Source organism: Adelges cooleyi, unplaced genomic scaffold (genome assembly GCF_023614345.1).
Source record: "Adelges cooleyi isolate 19-005CV unplaced genomic scaffold, UGA_ACOO_1.1 ACOO_flye_CR_arks_rails_tigmint_CR_PRNA_1, whole genome shotgun sequence".
Classification (NCBI taxonomy): Eukaryota; Metazoa; Arthropoda; class Insecta; order Hemiptera; family Adelgidae; genus Adelges; species Adelges cooleyi.
In genome coordinates, this window is record NW_026095751.1 from 5,764,574 (window position 1) to 5,790,246 (window position 25,673).

The 25,673-nt window shown below is 29.8% G+C and overlaps 3 protein-coding genes and 2 non-coding genes across 7 annotated transcripts; 1 reads left to right on the forward strand and 4 right to left on the reverse strand.

The window, feature by feature from the left end:
* Window positions 1-1,292: 1,292 nt before the first annotated feature.
* On the reverse strand, window positions 1,293-4,379 carry LOC126835790 (uncharacterized). The gene is made up of 6 exons (XM_050568614.1): window positions 4,375-4,379; window positions 3,811-3,999; window positions 3,211-3,718; window positions 2,066-2,143; window positions 1,468-1,557; window positions 1,293-1,397 (listed from the first exon to the last, which is right to left on the reverse strand). The coding sequence occupies exons 1-6, from the start codon at window positions 4,377-4,379 to the stop codon at window positions 1,293-1,295; spliced, it is 975 nt and encodes a 324-aa protein (XP_050424571.1).
* A 2,351-nt stretch (window positions 4,380-6,730) lies between these two features.
* Window positions 6,731-14,877, forward strand: LOC126833126 (b(0,+)-type amino acid transporter 1). Of its 2 annotated transcripts, XR_007684891.1 has the most exons (11): window positions 6,731-6,821; window positions 10,021-10,188; window positions 10,561-10,662; window positions 10,927-11,169; window positions 12,012-12,282; window positions 12,353-12,476; window positions 12,552-12,752; window positions 12,913-13,062; window positions 13,317-13,485; window positions 13,598-13,756; window positions 14,222-14,323. XR_007684891.1 is itself a non-coding variant. In XM_050564285.1 (10 exons), exons 1-10 carry the CDS (start codon window positions 6,797-6,799, stop codon window positions 14,287-14,289), a joined length of 1,521 nt encoding a protein of 506 aa, XP_050420242.1. In that variant the 5' UTR covers window positions 6,731-6,796; the 3' UTR covers window positions 14,290-14,877. The 2 variants fall into 2 exon arrangements, 1 of the variants encoding a protein (XP_050420242.1); XM_050564285.1 differs by lacking the exon at window positions 13,598-13,756 and having other exon boundaries at window positions 14,222-14,877.
* Window positions 13,920-13,992, reverse strand: Trnam-cau (transfer RNA methionine (anticodon CAU)). The gene has a single exon. It is a non-coding gene; the product is annotated as a tRNA-Met (tRNA).
* Window positions 14,878-16,935: 2,058 nt separating the features above from the next.
* Trnam-cau (transfer RNA methionine (anticodon CAU)) lies at window positions 16,936-17,008 on the reverse strand. The gene has a single exon. It is a non-coding gene; the product is annotated as a tRNA-Met (tRNA).
* A 2,631-nt stretch (window positions 17,009-19,639) lies between these two features.
* On the reverse strand, window positions 19,640-23,692 carry LOC126836502 (serpin A9-like). 2 transcript variants are annotated; one of them, XR_007685335.1, is made up of 8 exons: window positions 23,507-23,692; window positions 23,301-23,425; window positions 23,039-23,224; window positions 22,754-22,904; window positions 21,990-22,207; window positions 20,333-20,458; window positions 20,065-20,265; window positions 19,783-19,906 (listed from the first exon to the last, which is right to left on the reverse strand). XR_007685335.1 is itself a non-coding variant. In XM_050569984.1 (7 exons), the coding sequence occupies exons 1-7, from the start codon at window positions 23,535-23,537 to the stop codon at window positions 19,758-19,760; spliced, it is 1,254 nt and encodes a 417-aa protein (XP_050425941.1). In that variant the 5' UTR covers window positions 23,538-23,689; the 3' UTR covers window positions 19,640-19,757. The 2 variants fall into 2 exon arrangements, 1 of the variants encoding a protein (XP_050425941.1); XM_050569984.1 differs by having other exon boundaries at window positions 19,640-19,906; window positions 20,065-20,458; window positions 23,507-23,689.
* Window positions 23,693-25,673: the final 1,981 nt, after the last annotated feature.

A 25,673-nucleotide genomic window follows, 5' to 3' on the forward strand; every position in this document is an offset into this window, starting at 1 on the left:
AACATTAATAGATCAGTATTCTAAGGGCTTAAATAATGATTTTGTTACTCAAATACTAGTTTTCGTTCAATATTACGAAATGAAGTAAATTATGTTCCAGTATAAAAGACTTGCGAAATTATTAAAATACGACTATAGTACACTTGTCACATCTTTTCCAGATGTGTATACGGCATTTATCATTTTTCTTATACTACCAGATACAACGGCCACTTTCGAAGGATTTTTTTCAGAATTAAAAATTGTTAATTAAAAAAAATTATTCAGTAGATTACTGAAGGACGCCTCACATGCTTAGCCATATTAAGTATCAAAGTTGTACGTGCTCACTCAATGAATTTTGAATCTCTTCTTTATCTAATATCTTCAATCAGATATTCGACGAACAAATTTCAAGAAAAAATAATTTGTCATAATTACTTTTTTGTTATACAATAATTAATAAAAATAATAATATGTGTTTTCAAGTATGGTTATAGGTCCTACCCATGTTAAATTATTTAGTAATTAATATGTTTGAAATAACATTCATGTTATTATAAAAATAAAATAATATAAATGTATAAGGTGAGTTATGATTTTTTTAGCTATACATAATTTATTACTTATATGAGCCGCTGTGGTCTCAGGGCCTAGCCCAATACTGACATAACTTCATATAAAAACATTTATGTTGTGGTATACCGTATAGGCTAATATTGCCTAAACTAACCACCACCTGGTATACACGGCAAGACCTAAAAATCGAGAAAACAGTAACAAATATTTGTAAACACTAAACTGGGGCGAGTTCCGGTTCTGGGACATCTCCAAGGTCTAGGGTAGCCAAATATGTCTGGTGAACCTGTAGTACTGCAGTAGGAATCTGGGTGGTTTAAGCTGTAGTTACGGCACTGGATATTTCCTGTAATATCCATGTTGATGTATAACCATTTATTTTATTGGCACAAGAATAAAATAACTATATGTATGTATAAATAACGTGTAAAAATAATAACAAATTACCGATATTAGTGTAAAACACATATTTTTCGAAATTCAACGCCGGGAACAGCTAGTATAGTATATAAGTCAGATTTCGGCTATTCGTTTAGACAAGACGTGTGTGTACCCGACGAGATGCTTTGTAGTTTGTATGAATAGTTTTATGTAGTTAAAAACTAGATTAATAAATGTTAAATATTATAACGAGTATATTAGGTATAAATTTTAATAAATAGTATAATTAAAAATATAAAAGTATAAATGTTTAATATTATAACAAGAAACAAATATAATATATGAAGTAAACATCATTCATTTAGGTTTGTAATTGTTGAATTACTTGGAATAGGAACTGTTTCAAGTGCAAAAAATTGGAGCATAAATGCCGTATAAGCTATAACGGTTCCGAATTCCTGTACATAACAAAGTACCATTATGTATACCGTGCCTATTAAATAATTGTTGTACACAATAAATACATACGGCATATAATAACGCTATATTCACATTCACTAAGCTATATATGTTGAATTGCGATTTTATTGCTTTTAGTTGTTTTTGAAAAATAATTATCTGAAAAAGAAAAAAGTTTCATTTTTTTAAAATATTGATACATACTAAAAAGTGCATATTTTTTATGCATTTGCCTAAATGAAATCTAATGTAAAATTTCATAGTCAAATTTTGTTTAATAGGTGTTTTATTAAATCGATTAGCCATTCCTTATTATCTGGCTACATAAAAAACTAACTTAATACATAATTTGTGTAACAAATATTTTAACATTTATGCTGTAATAAAACTGCAGTATAGTAGGTCTCCCGACTCAAATGGTTTTACCGGTAAACTGTTAACACGAATGAAACTAGACATTTCGATGAGATCAGGCCAATTAATTAGTATAATTAAGGTACTTTAAAGTTTACGCCTTTCCCCGCCTAAAAACAGAAACCACTTTCACAAATAAAGTTGTATTGATGTCACTATATAGGTGTATAACAATTTTATCATACAAACCCACCCCCCTTAAAAAAATGCTTTATGTACCACATTATTTGCACTATGTATCTTATACTGTTACCTCAGGCATTATTCTTCGTCGAGTAATAGGATTCAAAACCAAAGCCAGATTACTTAGAGATAAACTAATAGGTAGTATCTGCAATGTACAAACATATTGATATTAACGTATTTATAGTACTAATTATATAAACATTACAACGCTTTCATGTAGTATTCGGTTTTAACCACACAATTTACAATACAAAGATACCATTAAGGGATTCTCATTTACTTTGAACCCCATAGATTATGAAGTGATAAAGTACCTGGGGTTTTCAATCTATATATGCTTAATTAATGAGTTCAGTCAGAGCTAGATTTAGGGAGGGAGCACGGATCCAAGGCCTCGGACTCGACCAATGTCGTTAATAATAAGCCATTACGAGTGTCTTAATTTTTTTCTCTAAAATCCGAGGATGCCATAACAAAAAAAAGAAACATAAAAATAGTAATAAAAATAGTAATAAAAACAAAATAATTGTCGAAAATACCAAATAATTTAATGCTTTATGTATAAAAAAATTATCCTTTATAACCTTTGTTAGGTATACTATCCTTTAAAAAAACGTATGTGATAGGTTGCACAAAACTTTATTGATTTCCTAAACCGAGTTTGATGACATTATTTTAACAATATATAATATATGTATATTAGATATTGTATATACAATATATATAATAGATTATGGGACCTAATTTAAGAATTAAGTCACGTATACTAGTTACTTGAGTTGCTTTTAGAAAATTGTTTGCAGAACTCATTATAGAGCTCAAATTATTATGTATATTTTTTAGTATTGGGGGTATGTGCTTTATTGATAGTTAACTATTTGATCACAATATCACAGCCTTCGTTAATAATCATTTTCTAAGAAAATAATCTTTCGTTTTCTCGGTACTTTTCCAAAAATTTAAATAAAAAATATTTTCTTAGCTTTTTGAAATTACGGGAATTGTGTCCCCTAGAAGTGGTTTTTTTCGAAAACTTTAAAATTATAGTCATTACTTTAATTTAAAAAAATTAACTATTTTTGTATTTTTTTTAATTTAGTGAAAACCAAAAAATAATTGCGAAAAATGGCACGGCGATGTTCTTTTAATCTTCTAGATCCTGAAATCGATTTACTGTTTATAATAAAATAATGACGTCACATAAAATCTTACATTTTTCGTTACGTAGTATTCGCAGACGTGCAAGTAGATTACTCTGATTACCCGAGTGGAAATATATCCTCCGTATATCACCATGTTTTCGTAATCAATTTGACCTTTTTTCCCCCAAACCACAATAGTCACGTCGAAAGCTATACCGTAGAGGAAGACGACTATCCGGAAAGTACTGTCGACCAAGCATAGCAAAACCGGAAACTGAAATATGTGATTAATGCGTTTGAACATTTCCATGCAGGATCGATGAATCGTCCGTAGATCTCGAATGTCGGATGCGCTAAACGTGGGTATGCCAAGCCGTGTGGGTCCACCTGCGGTCGAGGTCATCCAGCATTTCCATCGCGGGTACTTGGCTTTGTGTACCAGATTTTTGATCTCCTTGTGCAGTTTCCCAAGGCGGAGGTACAGCGAAATGCACATCAAATAGAACAACTGTTCCAGCACAATGCAAGTGAAATTCGACAACGGCACGTGTAACCAAAAGTATTTATAAGGGCGATAGCTTCTGCTGTAATTTAAAAATCGAAAAGAATAACAGTTATTATAGCGAGAACCGCACACGAGTACATGTAAATATGTATTAAAGATACTAACTTGTTGATCAATACAAAGTACATGGCTAATTCGTAGAGGCACAATATGACCACGGAAAATGCCGCAAAATACTGTTCGAAAACCAAAATGTCGTCTAAACGGCAAAGTTGGAAGAAACAATCATTGACAACGCGATACACCGATGGCCTAAAAAATTGCAACTGACACACTAATGCAGCCAATATTTCGCTAAAAAGCATGTACGCGTAAAGTGTGTCGATATTTAATACTCGCGGTGTAAACTTTTGGCTCTTAATTGTCGGTCTGATTGATATTACTTTAAGCGACCTCTCAAATATATTAAATGTTATGTTCCAATATAGGAATTTAAACACTACTTTCAAAATGACTCCTATCCAATGGACCCGAAACCGATTGTTTTCAATGCACGGGAATACACCCAAGAAATAGCCAGATATTTGCAGAGGCTTATATAGCTTCATGGCGCAAAGAACTCTCGAAAAGAAATTATTTATTTTATTTATTGTAGGTGCACATAAAGAAGAGCTTCGACATTCACGTGTATCTATTACAGCAGTAACACACTACAATGTAATAACGTACACCATTGTGTGACAGAATAGTAATCATGCGTGGTGAATGGTCATAAAATATTACTCGATTGACCCTCCCACGACGAAAAAGCATTTAAAGTTGATTGTAATAATAACTGCTTAAACCATTAAATCTAAATATTGATACTAAAATATGTATGTATTAATGTGACTATACTTACAGAGTACGGCATACAGCTGTAGGTCGTTTAAACAAACATTATGACGAAAACGATAGGAAACACAAATAAAAATAATGTACTACAAAACAAACAGGGTATATATAACAAAACTGTATAAAAAATGAATAGTAAACAATCCAAATCATCACAAAACAATAAATACATAATATTTGTATAAAAAAATATATTATATATATTTTTATTTATTTTAGGCATTTAGACCCATTGTCGCTTTTACAATCTATCTCCACGTTTCTCTATGTGCTGCCAGTCTGCCTGTCTCTTCTCCATTCAGCACTCTCAATATTCTAAGATCTTTGACTCGATCTTCCCACCATTGTCATTGGTCTTCCCCTTTGTCGACTTTAATTAGGTTTCCATCTAGTGACAGTCCGTATAAGTTGGCCCTCTGCTCTCCATACGCCTCCGACCCACCTTAATCTCTGGCTCTTGAGTATGGCCACTATATTGGAATCGTTAAATAGAATAATAAGTTCTATGTTTGACCTTATTTCGTAGCCGCCTTCATAATTTCTCCATAATATATTTTTATCATATTATAATTCATTTTTACATTTAAACATACTACCCAATTTCTATACCTGCAACCAATGTATTAGGTAAAGAATTTTTGTATTTTTTGTTTTATACTAAGTTATATTATATTTTAAATTAATAATTATATTGCAAATTAGAAGTAATATAGAAAATTATTTCGTTAAAGTATTCTTCCTAGGCTGTACAAAACTTTATTAGTCCATAAACCTTATTAAAGTACTGTGGTATTGGCATAATTCGCACCGGTGTTGGTAAGATTAGTTCGTTAATCTGATCTAGAGGTTAGGTCAGACAACTATGCAGGGGCGCCACGAGCAGGCTCTTACCATGCCCCCTACTTATTTGTTTATTGATTTATATATATGTTACCTATTTTATAACTAACTGTGATTTTTGGCAATTTTAACTGGACACGAGAAGAAGAAGATTAAAGTACTGTGATTGGTCCAAACATCGTTTACCAAAAAACAATTTATACTATATAGTTTATACTGCTAATAAAGTTGACATCATAGCTTTACAGATTAAAAATGAACATAGCTGGAGGAAGGTTAATAACTAAAAGCTTGGCTGGTGCTGGATCCTATAGGCTTGATTGTAATGACTTATTATTTATCGGTTGTAAGATTTCATACCGTAACCACTCTTTAATGTGATCATGATCTTGCAACTTGTTGCAATGTGCTCTACACTTATTCCATTCATTAATGGTTATGGAATTAAAATCGTCATTCTATTTCTATTGCGACTTGTAATTAGACACAATATTTGAAATACGCCACTGATCAATTCGTGGATAAGTAAATAAAAATATAAATTATTTTAAAATCAATACCTCATAGTTTTCACATCTAAGTTAAAATTCATGCTTACTAAAAGTGCTTAACACTAAGGATGCTTTAATATTATTAAAAATTAATATGATAATGGTGTCTTTTTAAAAAGTAATTGCATATGGATACTATATTTTAAATTGTATCTTGTAAAATAATTAACAAAGATAAATTGTGCTTCAAAAAACACTGCATTACAACTTAATTTGCGAAGTCCGCTTTACATTACATGCTTTATACAATTCTATTAAAGATAATTTGTTTTTTTTAATAGCCTGTTGTTTCTCTCTTGGGGATGGGGGATATTTTTTTATTTATATAATAATCTTTAGAGCAATATGCTATTGCTGTATATAGAATACCGTTAACGCTTTGTTTTTATTAAACCGTTTTCCATTCGCCCCTATAGCCACCTTCCCCCGCCAAAGCTTTTTTAAACCGGTCAATAATCTTTGGCTACAACTTACTTTGGCATACTACTTCGGGATAACAATGACAGGGGACACTCGTTTAAAATTTATTCGTGCGTTCAAGTAGCATATAATACGCAATTAATTAATGCGATTAGCTTGTCGTTTTCTAAGGGCTGTGTAAGTGTACTTCTATACTTTACTGTTAAAAAAATCCCGTGTACTATACCTACTTTAGCTTTTCCTGAACGATGTTGGGATCTTGTACGGCGACGCCAAAGGAGGCTGAGCATGGCGCATGTGTCGATAACGGAGAAATTTGCCGCCCGAACAGAACGCGCGCGTGTGACCTTCTGCCACCGTCGATCCGTCTGTGGTTGCCAGTGTGTCATGTCTGGTCGCACGGGTAACGCCGAATCGGCCACTGTCGCTTTTGCAACCAACTTGAAATGCTACGAAATCCATCATCACATGGTCAGTATAACTATAATATCTAAGAAATTAATATAATTTAATAAGTAGTCAGAGGTGAGCACTGATATTTTTGATACAACGATACAAGTTAAATTACTTAATAAATATATCAATATCAAAATTTCACATTGATGGTCATTACTGCTATAGCAGTAATATTATATTTTGGTGGCATTAGTGCTATAGTAGTAATATGAAAAATTCATGTTATGGTATTACAGCTATAGCAGTAATCTTTTCAATGGTATCAGATGATAAAGGAAACTCGACTATTGGGCGAACTATTCAGTATTGGAAATTTCAAAAATTATGAGTGTCCATCAACGTGTTAATATGTATAATGATAAGTGCATCCAATATCAATTGTATAATACTTTAATGAATTTATCAAGTATCAATATTGCGGTCGCACTTAAAATAAATGATACATATACTGTTAAAGAATTATAATAAACACTAACTGTAATTTTGTCAACAACATCAAATTTTCCTGATATTTTACATTTATACACTTTATTATAAGTAATCTGTAATATAATATTAATAAACATAACATACATTATCATTATGTAGTACCTAACTAATTACATTAGTATAATTAATATGCATCAACTTGTTTTATTGTAACCTGATACATTTTTTTGTATCAAAGTATCATTGATACATGCTTACCTCTGGCAAAATAGCTGCAGTTCACCTCGAGCGGATATATAATTTTTAGTCTTTTTTTTTAACTACTAACGATTAATCTAAAAAAAATGTCTTAATCCGTTAAACGCCTAATGTGCGCGGGTATAGCGGCGTAATTAGGGCTTGATCTAGAGGGAGGGTGTGTAGTAAATTGACGCATCAGAACAAAAATAGTTAAATCTCATTTTTTTCAAAAATTCGGAAAATCAATTGAAAGTTTGACCTAGTCAGCAGTTTTTTATTAGTGCTTTCTACATACACAGAAACTATAACATGTATATAATTCCAAATTCGTAAAATATATAAATCAACATAAAAACTCAGTTTACATAATTAAAACATTTTCATTCCAAAAGTATTAAACATCATTTTTATAAGAACGTTTTCATTCTGAGAAGTAGTTTTGCACCAAATAGAATCGCCTATCGTTGTTTTGCAATTTGTGGTCGAATGATAATACAAAATATTATAATTACGTGCATAGGAAATGTACTGTACTGTGAGCATTGGGCAATACACAATTGTAATATTAAAATTTCATGTCAACCAATTTTTTAGCCTATTGGATATTATGATTTATAAATTTTACAATATCTTTTGAAATTAAAATAGTTCTATTTTGTGAATAGTTTATTGCGTAATAAGTTTAACAAACGTATTATTTTTAAATTAACAGTTCATACATTACTACTAAAAATGTTTGAATGTGTTTGAAACCGTTTCTTTTGTTCCTCAATAGAACAAATCTAGAATAATAACTATTGATTACAGAAGTATTTGATTGACAGACAATAAATTCAGGCGTTTGTTAATAATATGAATATGTAGCTATTGATAGACCAACCTTACCTTACCAATCAATAATACAGTATAATTTGTATACTATTTTCTCAATGTAAAAATTCCATTTTATTTTTTTGTATTAAGTTTAAAATTAAAAAAACAAACTAATAAACGGTTGGACATTAAAAGACAAACGTTTGTATATTTGTATGTTAGACCTAAAAAGAAATAATTACATAGACTATATATACTAAACGTACAGGATTATCCTTAGATGTAATGTAATAAATGTTATTTATAAAGTTTTTTACTGTGGCATTTAATATATAAGACGATAATATAAAGGTCAGTGCTTCTTTAACAATATGTTCATACACAGGCACACTCAACAAAAAAAAACAATCAATTTGAATAAACATTATTCATCGACCCTTAATAAAACTACTTTATACATACGAAAAAAAATACTGTCAATACGATAAAAAAAAAATTACTTCGTTATACATTTTATTTATTATTTTATTTTTTGTTGAATAAATTAAAGTATTAATCATATTCGATCTCGACTGTACTCGCATTTTTAGTTCATTATTTTTACATAAACATGACAATTGTATAATACGTTATTACCTTAAACAAATAGCGATATCCGTACACAGGGGCTGCAATTTATAACCATAGTAAAATATACTTATTCTTAGTTTTTATGTACAAGTATATTGTACTCGCTGTGTTATAGTTTTTTTTATATATTTTTGATTAATTGTCGAAAAAGCGGAAGTTAACAGGGGTTTAACTTAGACGTAAAATCAATTGCGTTAATAGCTCAATGTTAGGTTTTATTATAAACCTGTCATAATTTTAACTCATAATAAATTGAAATATTTCATTATTAATTAAGTTAAGTGTATGAAATATATATATAATAGATGGGTCATTCTGAGTCAAACCACGCTGTCATCAGCCTGACCTCAAATTTGTTTGAATTTTTTTTTTTAACTTCTTTTGGGCTAATATAAGATTTATTTTTTTGAAATTTTTATCACCAATTTTTGCTCCAAAAATAGAGGTTTTAAAGTTATTTTTCAACAAAAAAAATCGATATTGACCAGTTTTAAATTTCTGAAATTTTTATCATAAAATCAGAGACTTAATCAAATCTTTTCGTCTAATAACGGGAGTGGGTCGAGATTTATTTCTATTTTTTTTAGTAATAACATTTTTTTTTCAAAGTCGGAAAAAAATGTATAATTTAATTTTTAATTATATTCGTAAGACACATTTTTCATTTTTAACTCCCAAATTATGTAAAAAAAATCAAATTTTACCAACATGTTATATTTTTTAAAATAAAAAACTAAAATTATACATTTTTGCTATCAGATTTGGAGAAAAAAAATTAATAAATCTAGGCCTATTCCCGTTATTAGACGAATAGATTTGATTTGAGTCTCTGATTTTATGATACAAATTTCAGAATTTTAAAACTAGTCGAAATCGTTTTTTTCGTGAAAAATAACTTAAAAAACCTCTATTTTATGTGATAAATATGAGTAATAAAAATTTCAAAACATGTATAGTCTTAAACTAGACCAAAAGAAGTTCAAAAAAAAATCTTCGACAAATATTGAGGAGGTCGGGCTGATGACCGCGTTGTTTGACTCAGAATGTCCCATTTATATATATATTTACCTCCAATAAAATATTAACCATAACCTTTGTAAAGGACACAACAACGAATCGACTGTCGAAGACGATGGCGATGGATGCGAAATTGTTAGCAATGGCAAAAACATGTTGGCGAGGAAGTTCTCAACTAAGGGTGACACTCTTTACCTCGAGAGACGGGTGGGACTCCTCAGTGGGGTTGCTCTAATAGTTGGCACTATGATTGGTAAATTAAAAATTAATTATTAAATAATCTAGACCAAAAACGTTTTAAAATATTATTAACGATTGTAAATCGATTTTTGATCATTCTATCTTTTGATATTCTATAGTTTGATATTTTTTAAATATTTTAAAACTATATTTATTTGGGTTAATTGAATGTATTAAGCATACAATTAGGTAATTAATTAGATAATATTTATTAGTATTTAAAATGTTTTGTTCCTTATTCTATGTAGTTAATGACAACTTAAATTTGTATGTAACTATAGCTTTAGTTGTCGACTAAAAATATAAAATATATTTAACAACTATTTTAATATGGCTTTTTATAAAAATAATGAAATAAGATATTTAAATATATTGTACTTTATAGGTTCTGGTATATTCGTTTCTCCGACTGGATTGTTAATAAGGACCGGGTCAATAGGCTTAAGTTTCGTTATATGGGCAGCGTGCGGCGCAATGTCACTTTTGGGTAGGTACAAATCTAAATTAAGTTATTTAGTTGTTAAAAACTAACGGCCGAAGCAATTTCTATTTTTATAATATATCTTTCTCGTTATATTTTTACCTGAGTGCGAGTTCGTCATTTGTCAAACAAATGTACGAATTTTAGGTATGAACTATAATAGAATTGGACCAACAAATACCGACGGAAGTGGTCGATGCCAGAAAATATACGACTTAAAAAAAAAAATTACTAAAAAAATATGAAAGACAAATAATTGTATTTCTTTAGGAGCATTGGCATATGCTGAATTGGGAACAATGAACCCGAGTTCCGGAGCTGAATATGCTTATCTAATGGACGCATTTGGGCCGATGCCTGCATTTTTGTTTTCTTGGATATCCACATTGATACTCAAACCATCGCAAGTAGCTATCATTTGTTTAAGCTTCGCCAAATATGCAGTTGAAGCATTCGCTGATGAATGCGGTTCTTCTGATTTGGTAGTAAAAATTGTTGCTATTCTATCAATATGTGAGTAAACGGATAAATTGTGATATTTTTTTTTATCGAATAACAAAGAAAATATTTTTTGCTACTTTTACCGTACGTAACTAAAATTTGTGTTAGAAAAACATGTTGCCGAAAGAAAAACTATTTTTTAACACGTTGACTGCCAACTACGAGACAACTCGTGGTTTGCGTTATTGCCAAAGACGCCATCCACGAGTTATCTCGTACTTTGTTAAGTATTTACATACACATTCTATATGATTTTTGATGATTACTATGTACTATAATGAGAGTTTGTATGTACTTGGGTAGTTAAGTTGACTAAATTTTTCCGGAGATTGAGAGGGAGGGAGTGTATATTTGTATAATATAGCATATATATATATATTAGTCGCATATTTACTCTAAAGGTTCATATTTTTCCGTGAGAAAATATTTAGCTTCTTTTATTTGGGTAGGACAAGGTTATAAAACTACTATTATGATAACAATACAATTGTTAAATTAAATCTATTATTAGTAAAAGAAAATAGTAGGATTTTTTTAACCACTTTATTTAACAATTTTTCACATTTAAAATTTTCTCAGTTAGTATTATATATGGTTTGAGGATTTATGATTATTATTTTATCTTTTAAGTACAATACTCTTAACAGTACATTAAATTTAGAAATATCCAATTTATTTAATTATTGTTGTGAACAGAAACATTAAGAAATGAGAAGAACCTATACAAAAAATGGTCGATTAAATACTTAAGTTATTTTTGAAAGTAATTAATTCTATTTATGGCGATGAATGATTTAATTATAATTTACCATATTAATTTAATTATTAAAATAATTAAAAACTTGTTGTTATAGTGGTGATTACTTACATCAACTGCTATAGTGTTAATCTCGCGACTGGTGTTCAAAACGCTTTTACCGCTGCCAAATTGGTTGCCGTTTTAGTAGTTGTCGCTGGAGGAGTACAAAAAATATTCCAAGGGCATACAGAACACTTCAAAAACTATTTTGAAAACACTACCTCAAGCTTAGGCGATGTGGCAACGGCTTTCTACTCAGGTTTATGGGCATACGACGGTTGGAATAACCTTAACTATGTTACCGAGGAAATAAAAAACCCTTCGAAGTAATAATGCACATTAAGAATATTAATAACAAACTTAAATAAAATTCCTTGAAAAAATATTATTTTTCAGAAACATTCCAAGAGCAATATACATTAGTATACCACTGGTAACTATATGTTACTTATTGGTTAATGTGGCATATCTTACTATTATGTCACCAGACGAAATAGTGCGTAATGAAGCTGTTGCAGTGGTCTGTACCTATACCTACACAATTATGTTAGCCTAACATGCTTGAAAGGTATTTAATTAAACGTTGTTTTTATAGACATTTGGTATCAGAGCACTTGGGTCTATAGCTTGGGTGATCCCTTTGTCTATTATGATATCAACGTTCGGTTCAGCTAATGGTACATTGTTCGCCGCCGGAAGACTGTGCTTTGCAGCTAGCAGAGAAGGTCACTTAATGAATGTGTTGTCGTATATTCACATAAAGAAGCTTACGCCAATGCCGAGCATTATATTTCACGTAAGTGTCTAATTTTTCAGTTATTAATTATTACAAGCTCTTAGTGTAAGTACTTATTACTTAACACCTAATCAGTTACTAACTTATTCAGTTCTCTAAATGTAGAATTAATATTTAAATCTATTGTTACCTAATTTAAAATTGAAGTTTTCATTTTCAGGCTATTATAACAATTATGATGGTGGTTTCCGGTACGATAAATTCGCTAATTGACTTTTTTAGCTTCACGGCTTGGATTTTTTACGGTAGTGCAATGCTAGCGTTACTCGTGATGCGTCGCACGAGACCTGATGTTCCTAGGCCGTACAAGGTACATTGGCGCAACTGAAGAGGAGGCTAGAGAAGTTAAAATCCTTCCAAACTCCTTTGGGCTTTTAAAATTTGTCAGAAATCAATCAGGAATAGCACCCAAGTTACGTTTTAAATATTTATTGAAATTATGCGGGAACTTAAAAGGTTATTAAATGGCTTCGACTTCCCTAACCTCCTTCTAGTTGCGCCAATATAAGGCATATAATATCTTCTGCTACTGCCACTATTTTTAATTAACCATTTCTTTTTTAGGTTCCCATAATCATTCCGATAATAATATTCATCATTTCAATTTACTTGGTAGTGGCTCCGATAATCGATAAACCTCAGATCGAATACTTATATTCAGTATTATTTATGTTAGCTGGAATGATATTTTACGTACCTTTTGTACACATGGGATATAAGTTCAACGTTGTTGGTAAGTGTATAATATTATTTTAACCAATTAATGTCGGTTTTTTTAAATATTTTTTAAAAATATTGTTAAAACGTTTTAACTTAAAAAACAAATTGTGTAAACAAACTTATAGGTATTACCCCACGATATTGGCTGAAAAATCCTCTTACAAATGGATATGTCAATCGAAAAATATATTCATTGCCACTAAGAACCTAACGGAGAATAATGGGTTTATCGTCAAACATTCATTTTCTTAAACAAAAAAAAATGCTATTGGAAAAGAAAAAATGTTTGTCAAATAATACTTTTTTCTTATTAATTAACATAAAAAATAATTTTTCACGCAATTATAATTAAATATAAGTACATATCCTTACACATATTATAAAGAATTAAAAAATAATAGATGTCTTGCAATTGACAGTCAGTTGACAAAAAAAAGCAAAAGTTACTGCCCCGGGTGAGGATCGAACTCACGACCTTAAGATTATGAGACTTACGCGCTGCCTACTGCGCTACCGAGGCCGTGGTTTTAAGTTGGGTTTTCAAATAACATAAAAAATAATTTTGACATGCGAAAAAAAAATTCTGTACTTGAAATAAGAACGCAACATTATTGAAACATTTCAAAATTATTTTATAAAACCAAAAATGTTAAGTGACATTATGGTTATTTTATAAGAAAACCCAATTTTTTTTTAAATAGAATAAAATTACAGAAAAACAGATTCTTCAAATATTTTTTTGTTTTTAGATAGATGGACTGTGTTTGTTCAGTTGCTGTTGCAAGTAGCGCCAACTAAATTAGTGTTACCAGATTAGATTAAAAATCATTTTAAAATCTCCCATAAATAACAAGTATCAAATAGCATATCTCATTACCAGTGTAGACAATATTAAGTAGGTACAAATGTATATATTATAATGAATATATCTGTTAATTTGTATAGATTTTGTTTAAAAAAATGTAATTTTGTTTAAATTTTTAAACCTAGAAGTTCACAATAAAATAATAATTTAAATTAATAAGGCAAAGCGACGCGATGCAGCACAAAAATACAATGCACGGTCGCAGAAACTTTAAATAAAATCTCTGCTTTTTCGATATTAACGTTATGCTATCTGCTATGTATTACCAAGTTCTTTCCCCGTTATATTTATATGTCCATAGAAATCAGATGGATTAAACATAGTTAATGCCTATTGCCAAGCTTAACACAGCATAATATAATCGTTGTACTTGTACATACGTTTATTTAAAATAAACCTTAAATGTAGGTAATACAAATGTTTAAGGATTTAGTATTTTGGTAACTAAAATTTTACGGATCGTATTCAGGGTTCAAAATTTGATGTAGTTAGAAATGTTTTATTAAAATGTGTACATTATAATATTTAAAATATAAAAGTAGCTCCTATACTTGTAAAAAAATGTTATTTTATTATTTCTTTTGTTAAAACATCAAATGTAGAATTTTTATAATTTGACAAAAATAAAATAATAAAACCGCAGTTTGCTATATTTGAAACTTATAGAGTTTATATATTAGATATAATAAGATATATTATACGTTATAAAAAATTATAGAAAATATTTATTATGTAAAAATTATGTTCATAATGTATTTTTTTAAATGTATAAAAGTAAATCGTATTTCTATGTTAAAAATAAAGACACCATATTGTATTGCATTTTTTTAAAATAAATTACCCTACAATAGACGCAACATTTAACCTAAAATTTGTTTTTAATAAAATATACCAAGACATTGTTTTTTGGATTTTGTATAATTTTGTAAGTAGTGTCGTTTTTTTTATACTATGCGAATAAGAGTTTAAATATGATTACAAAAAAGTAAAACGTTTTTCCACAGAGAAATCATTGTTACAATAATCTTATTTTAGTTTCAAAACCGGGAAGGGCCATCGTAATACTATTTAAGAATGTTTCGCTGGGCCCCGAGGCTATGTTAGTTCGCTCCTGCCATCCACTTTTCTTTTAACAAAAATTGAAGTCTATAATCTATTTATATAAAACATAATTTAAAAAAGAAAACAAATAAGGTGTTTTTTAAGTAGTAAACCCCATGAAACACTTTGTAGATGTACCATAGTTATTTTTTAAAATATTTATTGGGTAATAGGAAAAATCCATATTAATCGATCCCAATAACTTTCGAGACTTGAAGCTTGTCAAAGTTGAAGTTCGAAAAGTGTAATGATTGTTGTTATTTTGAGGAGGCAGTGGACTTCTCATTAGGATTCAATAAAGTCCCGTCGATCACCAATACGTAGAGGTTGCTGTTTGAATTTTAGAGTCAAAGGTACCCTCAAAAACTACTCTTTAAAAAAAATAAGTATGACTTGAACAATACTTAGCATGCTGCATGTCAACCGTAACATGCTCTAAAACTAGAATTTTAGTATCCTAAAATACAGTGTAATACTGAACGTGTGCATTATGGATACTTCTGTAAATTACAACATGTATGTAGAGTGATGCTATAGTCAAATTAGGCTTCGACGGATTATCCGGAAAAACTAAAAAAAAATTAAAAAAACATCTTATTATTAAATGTCGGATTATATTAATATTTAATACATTTTTGTTTGCTTTTAACTTGTAATATCTATGTATTCAATATTATTATAATTTAAAGAAGTCATTGACGTTGTATATCGTTTTTGAGAATTAGCGAAAATAACGGTCAGCGTATTAAAATATGTAGAATGTAATTAATGGAGTTTCGGGGGTTGAAACCTTTGTATAGTAATATTGTACTTCTAAAGCGGAGAAAAAAATTAGAATTGAGTGCTATGACTTAATATTATACAATTTTTTCAACAATTTGTAATACAACTTTTAAGAAAGTTAAAGAAATAAGAAAAAGCCAAAAAAAGAGGGCAAATTACATTTTGATTCTATTACATTTCTAGGCTGCAATGTGCGAATAAATAAAATATTAAGAGGTATCAGTAAAAAGATATTTTTATTGATATTTAGTACTTATACAAACTACAGTATTCGCACCGAGTCCGTTTTTTAAGAATGTTTTCGTTACTGTTGTATTTTTTTGCACAGTCCAGTGACTATACCAATCTCCCTATACCCGTCCCCAATATGGTGGCATTATTTATATTGTTACTATTTACTTCATAAAAGTATCAAATACGTTTAAAATGTATGAGCGTTTGTGTCTTTGCTTATTACGTGTTAAATAAATTATTTTATAACAAAATATACATTTTTGAATGGTGATTTGAACTACATAGGTCAAATACTTGTATAATCGTATGAGGTCTCACGCTTTTTTTTTTATGTTTGTGTATTACCATGACCCGTTAGGCTTAAACACAATTGTATTACATATTACAATAGTATATATCCTTATACATATTATAAGGAATTAAAAAATAATAGATGTCTTGCAATTGACAGACAGTTGACAAAAAAAAAGCAAAAGTTACTGCCCCGGGTGAGGATCGAACTCACGACCTTAAGATTATGAGACTTACGCGCTGCCTACTGCGCTACCGAGGCCATGGTTGTTCATGGAGTTTTTAATGCTTTAAAGGTAGTTTACTACATTAATACAATTCAAATAGATTCCTTTTTCATTCATTTTCTTTTGTATACAATTAAATTATGTTATCTACAGCTAACCAATAAATGATTACTTCTTGACTTATTTGTTCGGTCATTAATATATTTAGTTAATAGAGACGAAAAATTATAATTTAGGTTTGACAATATTATTATTGTACCTAGGGGTATATATATATATATGTATCTTTATAAATATATATGTATAAAAGTATTAGTAGGCAATAGCCTCTTTAAAAGAGGCTGAACTCCTCTTGGACGACGTTAATATTTTTTTAGAATTTTGTGTTAATAACGACTTGAAGCTTAAATATTTACTTTACATTTCATTTTGTTACTGAAGTTAATGGTGCAATCTATCACAAGTCACAACTCTGGAATGTTTTAAAATATCTTGCTAATGGACATAACAAATAACAATATGTCCAGTAACACTGCAATCTGCATGTACCTATAATTATAATATTATATCACTCTTGTTAGGTCAATAGTAGTAGACACTGACTGCGTTGTATATTTGTATGGAATCCTATGCAAATTGTAACTTGTAAGTTGGTCTAATTTAAAAGTTTGAGCAAAATCTCTTTGCTAAAAAAGTAGCATACTCGTAAAAAAGTCTAATAATTAGTATTTTCCGTTCAAATTTTAATATCGACAAAATCAATTATTTTTACAATATATGTATACCTTACTATAGACAATTATTTTATTTTTTACTACTTTTTTACTAATTCAGCATAATTTTAAGTTTTCCTCGACGTTCAGAATAGCACTACTTTAAATACTTGTATATTGTATTTAGTCAATAAAATACTGTATTTTGCTCATTCCTGTCGACAAACGTTGTGTGAATTAAGAAGCCAATACCTATCGGCCATCATGACGATCGATAATGTTAATACAAAATAAGTTTGGTATTTGAAAAAAAAAATATATATTTTTTGATTCCGGGTAAATTCCTGGCCTTTCACCGAAGTAATCTGGCCATTGATAGTAGATTGACAGTGGCCTTCAACCATTCTCTGGTCAATCTTTCGAAGCAGTTCTAAGATATTGCGGTTTAGAACAGCGCTGTAATATTTAGACTTACCGTTTATTACTAAGCTACCGAGAGGCAATATGTATTGTGCTCCAATATGTACAAAATAGATTCGTTTGCAATTTACTGTTTAGAATCAATGTTATTAAATGAGTGAGTAGGCTAGAAACAAAACTCACAAATTCAAAAATCAAATTTTTCAGAAAACGGAAAAAACTAGGAGTGCGTTTTTCCTTAACAATAAAAAACCTATACTGCATTATTTTAAAGTAGTTTGGACCGAAAAACTTAAATATGTCATCAAAATGTACAAGTTTAGTCGATAAAGTTTTTTTTTTTTTTAGAATGAAATTTGGAACAAGTGAGTTTTGACACCAAAAGGTAAAAACTAAAAATCAGAAAAAACAAAAAAATTGTTAGTACGTTCACAAAATTAAACAATATTTTATTATTTAAAACAACTTAACAATATTCAAAATTAAAATCATAATAGTTTTTTTCAAATCTAATAATTATAAATATTTTTAATTATTCGGGTTAATAATAATTCAGTATTATAACTCACATGTTTCAGTGGAACTTTTAGTTTTGAATTTTTGATTCTAACCACTACATTCAATCATATATTTACCTATTTTCTAATATATTTTCAAAATATCTGATAACACATTCTGATTCGGCGTCAAAAATCCTATATAAGTCAGTATTGCTAACTCGTACCTCATTTTTAGGACATGTGACTCTAGCCTACTCAAATAAAGAACTTATTATCAATAGACGAGCTAGGTAAAGTGTACTTCATAATTCCAGTACTTTAATTTTGCGCCAAAAAAATTGTAGTACCTGTTTACTAAAATAATATAATCCATAAATTCTTAACGAAACGTTTTTGATTTGATCAATTTCAAACTGATTTACCTGATTGTGTGTTTTGGGTTTATAGAGTACGCTAGTTTATAACAATTTACAGCTGATTTTATTTAAAGAATAATTTCCCACACAAACATCAAACTTTGATTAAGTTATCAAATCATTAATTAAAGTTTTTAGCCAATAGTCTAGAAATAATTATGGGCAAAATGTAATGTATATTTTACTCTTAAAATCAGCCTTTAATTTATCAACTTCCTAAAATCGTTCAACCTAAGTATTTACAACCCACCGGATGACATATTACTATCCTACCGACATATTCACTACTGGCTGTGAAAAGTAATCTGAGGATTGAGTTATCTAAAAGTACAATAGTATTTTTACTTATGTAACGTATACACTCTCAAATTTCTAATTTATACATATGTCCCCCTGATGGGCATCTGTGTGTTACTAGTTACCAGTTATGAGATTGTCAATAAAAAAGTGTTCTAATGTTTTCATAACCCTCATGTTTTATCAAGGATAATGTAGCTCGAACACTGCCACCCTCCCCCACCCCCCTAGACCAAACACAAAATATATAAAAACATTATTTCTTGTTTTTATAATTTAGCAATACGGTAGATTTTCGAAATTCACATGTGATCTGAATATATAAAAAAAAAATACGTTCGTTTATTTTATGTATTAAAAAATATATGTACAAAATATTATCACTATATCTATAAGTATGAGAATACTCAAACAATTATATTATGTTTGATTTAGGAATTAAGATGGTACTTGTGTAGGATTAGTGATTTTACCAGCCAAAAGAATCAATCCTGTTTCCTTATTAAAAATGAAAAATACAAATGGCCTGTCGAACATCACTCTAGAAGTTACATCACGTGTTTGTCTATTGACATTGGACCGAACACCTGAAAGAAAGTTTTATTGTACACCAGAAACAAAACGAATTAAAAGAGTAGAATCATAATGTTGTACATAATATAGAGACGGGAGGTACACCCGTAGATTATAAATAAATAAATAATCTAAAGGTACACCAACTTAGATAATATTATTGAGTACTGACCCATTTTAGTGCCCACAGAACCAACTGAGTTTATTGTGATGAATGACATTGAAAAATACGCATTTTGTTTCATCGAAACCAACGTGGTTGTAGGTAACTTAGGATTGTTGACTTTGGGTGCACTTGCTGCAGATTGGTTGTTGATACTGCTATTTGTTGTAAGTGTATCAAATGCTGTCTGATTAAATGCCATTTTGACACCTAATTTTTTAAAGAACGGTTCCAAGTCCATAGCATTAGTAAACACTGCAAGTTGTGGTACTAATACCTGTGTTTCTTGATAGTCCAACGAGCTCAAGATATCTAGGAAATTGTCTTTTGCTAACCGTTCCATTAGTAACTCAGAACCGTTAAGATCATCAGGCATCATAATCAGCATACTCACCTTGGTCGTCTGAAATACAATAATTCATCTATTACTAATAACAATCACATTTTAATATATGACTTGATCTTGAGAATTACAATCAAGTGAACACAATTATACTCTTTAAAGGCCGTACGTTTCAATAACAATATTTCAGTTATATTCCGATTCAACCTGAAGGTCACGCGTGATCATAAAATGTGGCCAAGACGTGATCTGTTAGGACGAGTACCACATAATAATATATCGTCAAGTAGGTACATCAAAAATCATAAAAGCAAAAATCAGTTCTATTTTCTGATTTTTATTTTGTTTGCCTAGATTATATTACCTTAATTTTATTTTTTCGAGTCTTTAATTGGTCAATTTGCTGAGTTTAGCTTAAATAAGTTATACTAACTCTTATAACAGGTATTAATTTCAATTCAAATAATATGATTTACATATAATTCTGCGGATTATTATTAAAAACAACTAAGTATGGTGGACGATTATAAAAAGTTATAATCAAATAAGTATTTTTATTTTACTATTAATATAAATTAGCTATAAAAGATAAACTAGTTAAAAAAAATGGATGCATGGGCGGAGATTTAGAGGAGCTTGGGATTCTGAAAACCTTAAAAAAACCATTAAAACTTAAAATTAGTGCTAAATTATTTTTATTTCAACAAATCTCTTACTAAAAACAAATGTAGGTATTTTTAAAAGCTCTAATTTTGAAGTTTTAAGGTTTTTAATATCCCAAGCTCCCCCTCAAATCTCCGCTCATTAGTGAATGTATCTCCATTTAATATAACTACAATTTAAAGGAACTGCCTACTGAGTATCTACTTTTATACATATTTTATAAACATATTATTACTGATTTTAATAATTACATGTAGTAGTGATAGTTCTGTAGAGAACAATAAATATTGAATAAATATTAAATATAGCAATTATTAATGTAGGTTAGCTAAATACCTGTCTTATTTTTTACCAGTTTTTATTCTAATAATTATGATTGCTGTTTATTACTTATAATATAAACAAATATTACGAAAGTACTCTTACAAAAATTAAGGCTTTCTGGTTCAACTAGTATTTTTAACCGTTACATAATAAAATCGTTTATATTTATAGTTGTAATTATACGCATGATTCAAAGCCTTCTACTGATAGCCAGTTTTATGAACATAGTTTCAAAAGATTTATTATTATACATGCTATTTGTAAATTATTTATTTATTCTACGATAAAAATTACTAACAAATGTTTCATTTATATTATTAATTATTAGTGTATTTTGGTAGAAAGGATTATTGATAAGGTCATTTTTAGATGGGGGGCGAGTGGGTCATATAAATTAAAGCAGTAAAGAAGGCATAAATAGGCGGGGAGCGATAATTCTATAGTAATTGTGGAGAAGGTGAGGAGGTATCTAGAGTACCAATATTGGTTAGCAGGGCACTGGTTATGGATTTCTTACAAATATACCAAAAAAAATGTTTATCGCTTCTATTAATTAATAAATGTATACAGTTATCATTAGTATATTTATTTCAAAGTATAGTACCTCGAACATGAGTTCAGCAGCTAAACATTTTAGTTGGGGGACGTAGCCAATTTTGTAACGTCCAACTTGCGGAATCATAGGTACGTGAATAGTCGAACCATTGGCTGTGGTAAAAGGAGCTGATGATAAGTAAGATACGTACGTATATGTAGCTAGTTTTTGATAATCTTTCCAGTGGCTAATGAGTCCCGTATCGCTACGCAATTCCAATATATCAGCTGAAAATTATAATCTCAAATATAATTCTTGTTTTTAAGAACAATAAAACGCTTGAAAATGTTAATCATAGTAAATTGTTAAATAATAAGGGTAGGACACTCAAATTCCCAGATATACAAAAAAAAACTAAGGTTGCTACTATATTTTAAAGTTTTGAAAAAATTGATCATTAATAAACAAATATAGAAATATATTACAAAAAAATAATTCGTTTAAAAACAATACTGAATGACTAAATCGGTGAAGTTCGAAATATTCGAAGTCAAGTCATAAATAATATCTTTAGCTTATCTGGACTATTCATAAACTTTTATACAACTTACTAATTTTGTACTAAATTCTTTTATATATTTTTTAATATTTCTATTCTTTACAGAATAATTTATAATTAGATAATACCTACTGGGAATATCCCGTATATTACCCTCGCACATGAATCACAATGTCATCATAAGGGAAACCTACTCATCAACCATTCCGTGGTGTATTTTTTTTTTTTTACGAACATTATCGTAACACAGTGTATTTTACTGTTGTGTACTTACCAGAGGTTTGATTAGAATTCCGGCCCTGCGTGGTAGTCACATTTGCTTGGTAATATTTGGAAAGTTTGTTTATATAGGAAGATGGCATAATCCGGGAGCTCGTCACAGAAGCCTTATTGTAGAAACCAGCAAAATCACCTTCCGACTCATTCTGCGATTACGTTTTATATTTTGTAATTTAACACGCGTATAATAAAAGTTAACATAACGACATAACGATTGTAATTGGCCGGAAAAATGACTCATCAATTTTAAAACTATCTTAGCATTACGCATACGACTTACCCCAAAAGCGTTTAAGATGATTCTAAATCCTCTGCGGAGTTGCGGTCTTGTACCCTTGGCTTGTAGCCGGAACAATGCGGTGACTTCGTCCGCGGCTCGACCTTGTAGGCCCTCCAGCATCATGGCAATGTTGGTAGCTACCCCGAAAGGAGCCAGAATGAGATTTTCACGGCTACTCGAATAGTGCTGCACAATAAAATAGTTACACTTCTCAGGCACACGCACCCAAGTAAAATAGAACAGTTATTTCGAAAGGACTTACGGCGAACAAAGGTGGCACTAAGCTATTACTAAATTGCACTACTCGATTGACATCCGTCGAGTTGTTCTCGCGTTCGGCCGAATAAGCCGCAGACATCAGCTGTAAGACCACGATGACAAAATATGCTGTTCAAAGAAAATCATTTGTAATTTGTTTCCCTTTTGTGTTTCGCATGCGTTTTATGAAGAATTAACGAAAACGATTACCTGACCGCGGGGCTGTCGCTTGTCGGTCCATGTTGAGAAGCTGATCCCGCGTGCAAATGTTATGCCGGTGACTGGTTATGCGTAGAATGGTGTAGATGATAATAATATAATATACTATTATGATTTCATTAACTGGGTCAACAGTCTTGCTGGACTACTGGCGCAATACCGTATAGTAATAGCGTATAGCTGTACCTAGTAATAGCAGTAGTAGCAATAGTAGAAGTAGAGGTAGAAGTAGTAGCCAACGAAATGAAATGAAGAGTGTGTGTGTATATTTACGATGTAGATACTCAAAGAGAGGTATTACGATATTTTTCACCGCAGAATAATTATTTATTATTCACTTTTACTTTCAATGCCATGCTCATTGAACTCGTGCACCTAGTACCGTGTACGCCAAGTTTACTAATAGTAGGTACGTAGTAATATACTATAATATCGAGTTCGAGTCTCTTAAACAAAATCATTTTTTTATATAAAAAAAAAAGCCAGCACAGGAGCGATCGAAGAGTTCGTCGGTTTACTGGAGTTATTTAAACCGAAAGAGATAAAATAACCCAATTAAACGCTTCGATGCGAATCTGTAGATGGTAGAAAAGTTAATTATGGTTAAAAACATTTTAAAGGCAAAAATATGTTTTAGAATAGTGATGAGCAAAATTGGTCTTGGTCTTGCAACAAGACCAAGACGTGGTAATGGCTGACATAGCGATACCAACACCAACGCCGCTAACACTCTTGCTAATTTTTTCCCCAAGAAAAACAATTTAAACACATTTATTACAAATAATATAATAACTAATAAGAAAATATTATTAAATTTGAGGAAATGACAAATTATTGAAAACAAGATTAGATAAGACTACAAATTTAATTATGGACATTACATTAAAAAAATAACTATTAATTATTATTATTGTTATTATTAGCAAAATATAATTATTGAAAAACTTAATATTTAGAATGACTATAAAATTAAAAATAACAATAATTTTTTTTTTTTTTTGAGGACAAATGTATACGGCATACCTAACATTACAAAAAAAAACTAGATTTATCAAAATTATAATGTTATATTGATTTGAAGTATACTAATTTTCAGTGATTAATCTTAAAATCACCTAGCAATGATATTCTCGTTATCTTATAGTAAATATCAATTAAATTTTTGTAAACATGACGTGTTTTTCTATACTATTACAATTCATTTACATATACCTTTGAACTTTTAGGTAAAATTTATTTTAATAGCACTGGGAAGTGAAGCCAACTTCCTGTTCTCGTTATTTCCCTGGCATAATCTTAAAAGCTAACGAGGACTACCCTACCCTTTTATGCCGTATGTTCGTTAGTTAGGAAGTACCAGAGTAGTACCCATGTATCCAAGTATGGACATTTGGCATACGTGGTGAAGTCTTATTGGCTTCTTACACGATGCCGGAAAGAAAACGAAAACATAGCATTACCTTCTTCACTTCCCGGTGCATAGGTACATAGGTAATATATTAATATATGTATATTGTATACCTATGTGCATTTTTTAAAAAAACTTGAAACGCTCCAGTTGAAAAATAACGTAATGTGACCAAAATTTTCACTTCTAGAGAAATTTCTTTGCTCCTAAAATTACCGTGACGAACACTCCGATATATTTACTAAATAGTAAATATGCAAATGTGTCTTAAAAATCTTTAAATATTTAACAAACTAATTTACATATTATAACAAACTACTATAAAATTATATAATACATTTATCTAAAGAGGCAATTCAAATTAAAATCGTCATTTTGCTCTAATGAATTTTATCTATCAATCTCGAAATATTCTTCGAAACAGCCTATTCGCTAGAGTCAAATAAAAAATATCCTTCAAAGTAATCTGACATTCTTACTCAATGCAAAGTATTTACCTATGTAAAATACTTCATATATATATATATATATATGTATTATAGCTTACAAAGACTAGGCGTAATTTTAAATTATATTAAATTAATGAGCGGGATCCATTTCCGCCAAAACCTATTACCTTTCCCTTTACTGCCAAACGAGACATAATGCTCCATTCCTTTTCCGTTAAATAAAAAAATTTAATATAATAGTCGATGGCTTAATAAGAAGATGTCACATCAGTGAATCGCAGATTTGAATGAATTATATAGG

Excerpts from the sequence above, each read along its gene's own strand:
- LOC126836502 (XM_050569984.1), bottom strand. The coding sequence starts at position 23,537 with ATGGACCGACAAGCGACAGCCCCGCGGTCAG. Across the intron at positions 22,208-22,753 it reads GAATTCTAATCAAACCTCTG|CTGATATATTGGAATTGCGT; the intron begins GTAAGTACACAA and ends TATAATTTTCAG. Across the intron at positions 20,459-21,989 it reads CTGCTGAACTCATGTTCGAG|ACGACCAAGGTGAGTATGCT; the intron begins GTACTATACTTT and ends ATTGTATTTCAG.
- LOC126835790 (XM_050568614.1), bottom strand. Across the intron at positions 1,558-2,065 it reads GACGAAGAATAATGCCTGAG|ATAATTATTTTTCAAAAACA; the intron begins GTAACAGTATAA and ends TTTCTTTTTCAG. Across the intron at positions 1,398-1,467 it reads ATATAGCGTTATTATATGCC|GAATTCGGAACCGTTATAGC; the intron begins GTATGTATTTAT and ends TGTTATGTACAG.
- LOC126833126 (XM_050564285.1), top strand. The coding sequence starts at position 6,797 with ATGCTACGAAATCCATCATCACATG. Across the intron at positions 6,822-10,020 it reads ACGAAATCCATCATCACATG|GACACAACAACGAATCGACT; the intron begins GTCAGTATAACT and ends ACCTTTGTAAAG. Across the intron at positions 12,753-12,912 it reads TGCCGAGCATTATATTTCAC|GCTATTATAACAATTATGAT; the intron begins GTAAGTGTCTAA and ends TTTCATTTTCAG.